This window comes from Microtus pennsylvanicus, chromosome 14 (assembly GCF_037038515.1).
Source record: "Microtus pennsylvanicus isolate mMicPen1 chromosome 14, mMicPen1.hap1, whole genome shotgun sequence".
Classification (NCBI taxonomy): Eukaryota; Metazoa; Chordata; class Mammalia; order Rodentia; family Cricetidae; genus Microtus; species Microtus pennsylvanicus.
The window spans coordinates 7149340-7156377 of NC_134592.1; the positions used below are offsets into that span (position 1 = coordinate 7149340).

General features: G+C 54.9%; 1 protein-coding gene across 4 annotated transcripts; it reads right to left on the reverse strand.

Moving 5' to 3' along the window:
• Positions 1 to 334: 334 nt before the first annotated feature.
• Lbhd2 (LBH domain containing 2) lies at positions 335 to 5804 on the reverse strand. 4 transcript variants are annotated; one of them, XM_075947566.1, is made up of 5 exons: positions 5597 to 5800; positions 4418 to 4483; positions 3800 to 3881; positions 1859 to 2015; positions 335 to 681 (listed from the first exon to the last, which is right to left on the reverse strand). In XM_075947566.1, exons 3-5 carry the CDS (start codon positions 3866 to 3868, stop codon positions 551 to 553), a joined length of 357 nt encoding a protein of 118 aa, XP_075803681.1. In that variant the 5' UTR covers positions 3869 to 3881; positions 4418 to 4483; positions 5597 to 5800; the 3' UTR covers positions 335 to 550. The 4 variants fall into 4 exon arrangements, with proteins under 4 accessions (XP_075803681.1, XP_075803683.1, XP_075803679.1 ...); XM_075947568.1 differs by lacking the exon at positions 4418 to 4483 and having other exon boundaries at positions 335 to 668; positions 5597 to 5804; XM_075947564.1 differs by lacking the exon at positions 4418 to 4483 and having other exon boundaries at positions 5597 to 5798.
• Between the last annotated feature and the right edge of the window lie 1234 nt (positions 5805 to 7038).

The following is a 7038-nucleotide window of genomic DNA, read 5'->3' on the forward strand; positions in this document are numbered from 1 at the left end:
ATCCTTGTGCCCTAATGCACCAGTACGAAGGGCACAAGAGGGTGTCTAGCCCCAGGAAATCTCCAGCAGGGCTAGGAGGCCACCAGGAAGAGCGGCCATAGCAGTCTAGCTGAGGAAGAACAGAGAGAGGCAGTAGAAGAACCTACTCTGCGGTCCTGAAGAGACCACCCCGAGCCTCTGGCTCTCTCTGCTCAGCCTGCCGTTCCCCCTCCCAGACCAAGAGCCAAGCACTTACCCATCCAACACTCCAACTTGCTCAGCCAAGGCTCTTAGAGAGGTTAGAATGCCACTGGTCAAACCCAAATTGTCCTCAGCACCTCAAGTACCCATCAAGGGCGCCCATGGCCACCAGGAAGGGTGCCTTTATTTCTGTTTCAAGCCACTGAACAAAGAGGGGTACGCTTCAGATCTGGGCAGTGGAGCACAAAGGCAGGGACTCAGGTCCTGGCCACACCTAGCCAGACAAGAAGCTTGGTGCGCTGGGTGTCCTGGTAGGCCGAGCCTTTCTGTGAATCAGTCAGTCGTCCTGGGATCGAGGGCCTCTCGGTGGTCAGCAAGCAGAGCCTGCCACGCCCGTATCTGTTACTGGACCAGGGACTTCCTGGTGCCCAGAACTGGCACCCTCGATGCCATCATGATCCGCTGTCTTTCCTGGTGCTCCTGGTGGACTCGAAGAAGGAACTGCATTATATATATATATACACATATACATATATTATATAATATAAATGTGTTATATGTGTGTATATGTATATATACACACATATATTGTATATATATACAATATATATACACACACACATACATACACACACACACACACAGGCCTTTATATTGGTGATGAGCTACAGCTGGATTGGTCCTAGTGATATAAGGTAAGCCTCTGGCAGACACCTGGGTAGGGCAGCCCCTTCTTCCCAAGGGCTGATGGGAAGGAAGGGGTGATGATACACTTGTTTTAGAGAGAGAGAAAAGGATGAAGCCTAGCTCTGGGAGCAGAAGCGACCCTACCCCCACCCTGCCCTGAAGTACAGGACAGGGTATGGCCAAGAGAAGGGTGGTAGATCCAGGACCTCTCCAGAGCCCAAGCCTCAGTGGTCATCTAAGGACCAGTCCCTGCTGCCTCTATCTCTGATGCTGGTCTGACAGAGGGTGAAGGAGCTTTGCGTAAAAGTGGGGGCTGTGGGCATGGACCCCTTCAGGGCCCAATCTACATAGGCGCTACAGTGATGGCTACTCCCAGGGACTAAGGCCTGGGGAGAGGAAGAGTGTTTGTGGGGTCTGAGCACCCTTCATGGGAGCTGAGCTCGCTCCCTCATAGGAGATCCTCCAGAGGCTTCCAGACATAAAGATTACCAGGTACATCTTAGCCACATGCCCACAGCTTTCAGTGGCCTAAGAGCCACTCCAGAGGCCTCCACTGACAGCTTGCCTGCCCTAAGGACTGACCCCATCTTGTTCTGCCCTCCTCTAGAAGCTCTAGGCTTTCACCAGGGCCCCTGCTGCCAAGACACGAGGAACAAATCCATGTTCCCAAATGTGCCCCTTTACCCTGGCCCCTTGGGGTCCCTGTGGGCGATGTGCGCTGTTCCAAAGGTCTTGAATCAAGAGGGAAGGAAGAACAGAAAGCCGGATGATAGGAGAGGGTGCGCCTCTCAGGTGATGGAGCCACAGGTGTGCACAGGGGACAGACACAGACAGGAGGAGGCATGGTAACAGGGGGAGCAGACGAAGACACAGCAGTGCTCGGGCGCTGGGCAGACAATGTTGGGGTGTGAGCTAGGGCAGGGGTCCCACACCTATGGGACACAGACAGCAAGTGGGTGTGGTTTCTGAGACAAGTCAAATGTCCTCTTACCAGGAGCAGCCTGGATCTGAGGGGTACCTTTCTGGGTACCCTCAGGTGGCCAACGCAGTTCCCCACTTTCCACAGCACCCACTTCAGTGGGTTCCACCACAATAGAGGGCAGTCGCTGGCAGAGCCGAGGGCCCTTCTCCCGGACACCTACTGCAGCCTATAGGGAGAGTGAGGAAGGCTCAGGGCAATACTGGGCCATGGACTCCTGGCCCCTGCCTCTTCTCCTTGCACCCTGCCCTAAGAGGAAGGCCAAGAACAGGCAGGGTGAATAGCCCCTACCTCTTCCCACCCCTAGGGAATAGGCACCCAGCGAACATCACTGCACTCACCTGGGCTCAGACCCAGAGAAGCCCATTTCACAGACAGACCCTAAGACCATAGAAACCAAGTCACTCAGGAGGGAGCTCGGGACTGAGCACCCCAGCTGCTTCCAGTACCTGGAACCCAGCACAACTCTTTTCTGGGGGCTTCCCTGCTGGGTCCTTGGCCTCCTCCCTCCACATGGCAGGCTGAGGAGCTAGGAAGATGGTTACCATGGCAATCAGAGCTGCCTCTCGTTCATTGTTCAATGCCCACACGCCCTCTGGGTGCCCCCAGCACCTCCACACCCTATTCAAGGCTTTTCAAGGTCGAGGCTGTCTCACACAGCTCCACTCCTTGGTGCCCCAAGGTCCTTACTCGCCCACCTGCGTCGTCCCACCTTTGTGTCTTCCTGGAGTTCTGGCAAAGACGGCCACCTGGTGTATGTGCTCCTTCCCACAGAGGCACGCTGGCCTCCAGGAAGGCAGCACGGAGCAGGCAGGCTGTTACACTGCCCCCACATGGCTGCTTAGAGTCACTGGACACGGTTTCCCCCCACACTTCCAAGCTCTCTCTACCCAGGGCCGGGCCCTTTTAGCCAAGTACAGCAGGTGGCCCTGAGGTCTGAGAACAGGTGTCACCAGTCTGGGTCATCTGAGGAATGGAAGAACAAAAGGCTTCAGATGACAGCAGAGCAGGGACCCTTTCCTGATCCCACTGCTGAACACTCCTGGGACTGCCCCTAAGCCGCCATAGCCAAGTCAGGCCTCCTTCCCCATCTTGGATGCCTCCTCACGTGCCGTTTTACTTCCTGCCCCTTAGTCAGGGGTTCTGCCTGGAGGGTAGCCACTATGGGGAGGTGGCCAGGCCATTTGGACCTTCAGGGTAGCTAAGCCCAGAGTCTAGGCTGCTCCCCCCTCACCGGCTCCACTGACCTAAGTCAGCTCTGGAACAGAAGATCCAGTTGTTTCTTTGTGCAGGGATTAGATTCCCATTTTATTTTACTTCTGAAACAGGCTATCACAGCCCAGACCGGCCTGAAACCCACTATGTAGCCAAGGCTGGTCTTGATCTTTTTGACTTACTCTCTAGACCACTAGGATTACAGGGGTGCATCAGTGCACCCCAGTATAGACTTAAACATTTTGCTGCATCAACATCCCTGACAAAAGCTAGACCTGAGGGCACCCTAAAAATGCTGTCTATCATACCGTGTGGTGGTGGCGCACACCTTTAATCCCAACTATTCAGAGGCAGAGACAGGAGGATCTCTGTGAGTTCGAGGTCAGCCTGATCTACAGAATGAGTTCCAGAACAGCCTGGGCTATAACACAGAGAAACCCTGTCTCAAAACAAAACAAAACAAGCAAACAAAGAAAAAGCTGCATCGCCCTGCAGAGGGCAAAGTGTGGTCATGTGCTTGGGGAATAAGCCTTTGTATCCCCAGGTCCAGAAGGGGTGCTAAGTAAGCCAGGGTAGCTTGCTTTCAATGACTTTACCCCCCAATTTTCTATAAAGATAGCAGTGACCTCCCCACATGGAAGGGTAGACTGAGGCTGGCAGAGATGGGAGACATACCTGACGTCATAGGCTAGAGAGTGAGGCTGCTCCCTCTGGTCTCCTGCCCCTGTCCTCACTTACCGTCCCTGCTGGGCCTCCTCCGGTGCCCTCCATAGGACTCTCTGGTGCAGCTGGCTGTGGGATGCTCATGCTGCTGCCGGCACTGGGTGACACAAAGAGCAGAAACGAGGTGTCCACCGCTGTCAGTGCGAGCTGTCCTTCTCCAGGAACCTACCCCACCTCACCCTTGCCTGGCCCAGCACTCAAGGCATAGGCCTGATCTTTGGTATGCTGCTCCCACTGCTCCCTCATAGAAAGAGCACCAGCCAGTTGCCACCCAGTGCCCAGGCAGTGGAGAAGTACGGCAAGAGGGGGAGAGACTGACCGAGCCCTGAGAGCCAGGAAGGCTTCCTGGAGGCAGATCAGCTGGCCCAAGGCCTCCCTAAGGGAACAGCAGGCAGGGCAGCAGAAGGAGAGATTTGTGTGGTGAGAAGCAGCAGAGAACATAGCAGAAGGGGAGACCCAAACGGGTCAGAGTCAGAAGGCTGGGAACACCCGTGACTGAGTCTGAGCCAGTCGGAGGCCAAGGTACCCAGTCCTCTCCAAGAACACCCCTACACCCACAGACCCCTGGGCCATGCCCTGAGGGTCTGCCACCAGAGGGAAGTGGACATCTTGCCTGAACATGGCCATGCCTACCTAGGCCAGGCACAGATTGGGGAGACTGGGTCAGAGCCTCCACACGGAGGACTTTGGAGACAGTCCCTGCCAAAAAACACAGGCCCACTGTCAGAACCCCGCTCCGTGTCCCGTACACACACACACACACACACACACACACACACACACACACACACACACACACTGCAGTAGGTTCTTGGGGCCCAGCCTAGGCTAGAGGAAGAAATGGGGGTGGGGTCTAAGAGGCATTGGTCAAATTGAGGACAGGCAGCACAAGGCCACAGGCAAGAGGCCTGGGAACTGGAAGGAGTCTGGGCCAAGGCAAAAGAGTGCCCAGCGGGATGGAATGGTTGAGACACCCTGCCGGAGGGCAGGTACTTCAGGTGGGGGTGGGGCGCTCTAGCAAGGTCAGCTGCTGGTCTGGAAAATGATGTTCCTTTTTCCCAAATGGCCACCTCAGTCAGCTCAAGTTCCATGGAGTTCTAGAGAAGTCTGGAAGGGGGCCATACGCCTATGACGGGCATCCCTGGGCAGTAAGCAGCCACGTAATAGCCACTAGTGCCTCTACCCAGCGCCTATGGGATGTCCCGTGGACTGCTGCTTCCAGCTCCGAGACTCCCCCTTAGAATCCTGCAAACCTCGGAGCTCTGGGAACCTCGGCTAATCCCAGAACAGAGACCCAAGGATGTCTCAGATACATTCGAAAAAGAGGGAAGGAGAGTGGCCATAGAGGCTATGCAAAGAGGGGTAGAGCTGAAGAGTGAGAAGAGAAAGAGGCAGAAAGAAAGAAGATAGTTCCAGAAAAAACCTGGGGAGTCAACACAGCAGCAAGGGTGGATCTACAACGGGGCGGCAAGCGGAGGGCAAGTGCCCACAGGCTGCCTTGCTCTTGCCCAGTGCCTGGTGTCCGAAGCTACAGCTGCTAGTGCCGCCAACACTTCCATCCACTCTGGGGTGCAGGAGGGCCAGGTGTGGTGGACCGCTGGCAGTAGAGGGCCTCTTGGTCCAGAGTCCCGCGTTAGGTTGCCAAGGGGGACCGTGGGACCCACGCCCTTCCCTTCCCCGGGGCTCTCCCACTAACTCCTTACTGTACTCGCCATCCTCCCCACGCACCTGCCCCTGACTGCCAAGGTGCACCTTGGACAGAACCCGGAGGGTGAGGGTGGGGAGGGGGCGTTGCGCCTCCCGCACACTCACCGAAACTCGCCGCTGGCGCTTGCGGGGCCTCCACGTTGGCTAGGGAGCTCGCCTCCCTCGATCCTCCTCCGAGTTCTCCGCCCACACACTCGCTAGCAGCCCTCCCCTCATTCACACTCCCGCCCTCTGTTTTGCAGGGCTACCGGAAGGACCTAGCCTCCACCTCCCTAGACAACACCCTATCGCCAGAACCGGGTCCTGGCCACTTCAGATTTCCTCCCCCAATCTCAAGATTCGAATGTGAGGTGTAGCATCATGTGGCGCCAGCTAGGTAAGGAGAGGATTTTCTCCAACCGTGCACCTGAAGAGGAAATGAAGAGGAAAGGAAGTGGGGCAGCTTGGGATTGTTCCCATTCCCTCTCACATATTCATCCCAGTCCCATTTCCCCAGAAGGTTCTAAAGAGCCGGGACAATTGGTCTGGTGAGCGACTCTGCCCCCCAAGACCATAGTGCATCATCCCTACACAAGTAATCCACAAAATTCTCCTTCTAGGATCCACTGTGGACTCTCTAACGTCCCAGTTCTCTCAGAGATCTACAACCAACATCCACTTCTGCTTAGCCAATTCACCTCTTGCCTACCATCAACAGCCCAGCATGCATTCTATGGTCAAGCCACCATTACCTTTCAACTGCCACCTTTCTCCATCCATCGCCCAGCTAACACGCACTCACTGCTGCCTACCACACAGCTCTTCTGCTCCATCCCTCACACGCTCATCCTACTGCATTCACCATCCACCCTCACTAGTCACCCGAATACCTAGTCATCCATCCATCCCTCACTAGTCACCCGAGTACCTAGTCATCCATCCATCCCTCACTAGTCACCCGAGTACCTAGTCATCCATCCATCCCTCACTAGTCACCCGAGTACCTAGTCATCATCCATCCTCCTTCCCTGTAATTGTTCATCTACTGTTATCGTCAGCCAATACCTACTATGAACACCCCGTCATCACCACACACCATCCAACGACTGCACACACACAATTTACTGAACACCAGCATACTAGAAATACCCATCTAACAGACATCCACTTACCATCCACTTATCTCTCCAGAATTGTTCAGTGCCACAGGTTTCCAGCAGATAACTTCACGCTTCCATGTGCCACTTCCTAGCTTCAACTGTCCGTTACATGCTTCCTATCCATGTATCCTGAGCTTTCTGCTAGCTTCTATCTGATCAGTCACAAGTCATCAGCTATCATCCATATTTATAGGAACTGTATTCCATCTCATCCACCCACTGACCTCGTTGATCGCATGTCTACCTGGTCCATGTCCACCTCACACTATCCACCACCACCCCCGTTATCTGCCATAGCTCACTATTAATCCCAAATCTACCTAAGTATCATTGGCCATCTATGCACTCTTCATGGAGTTCCGCTTCTGTGTCAAGCATTGTTCTGCCCGCTGAGGACAGACGAGAGAA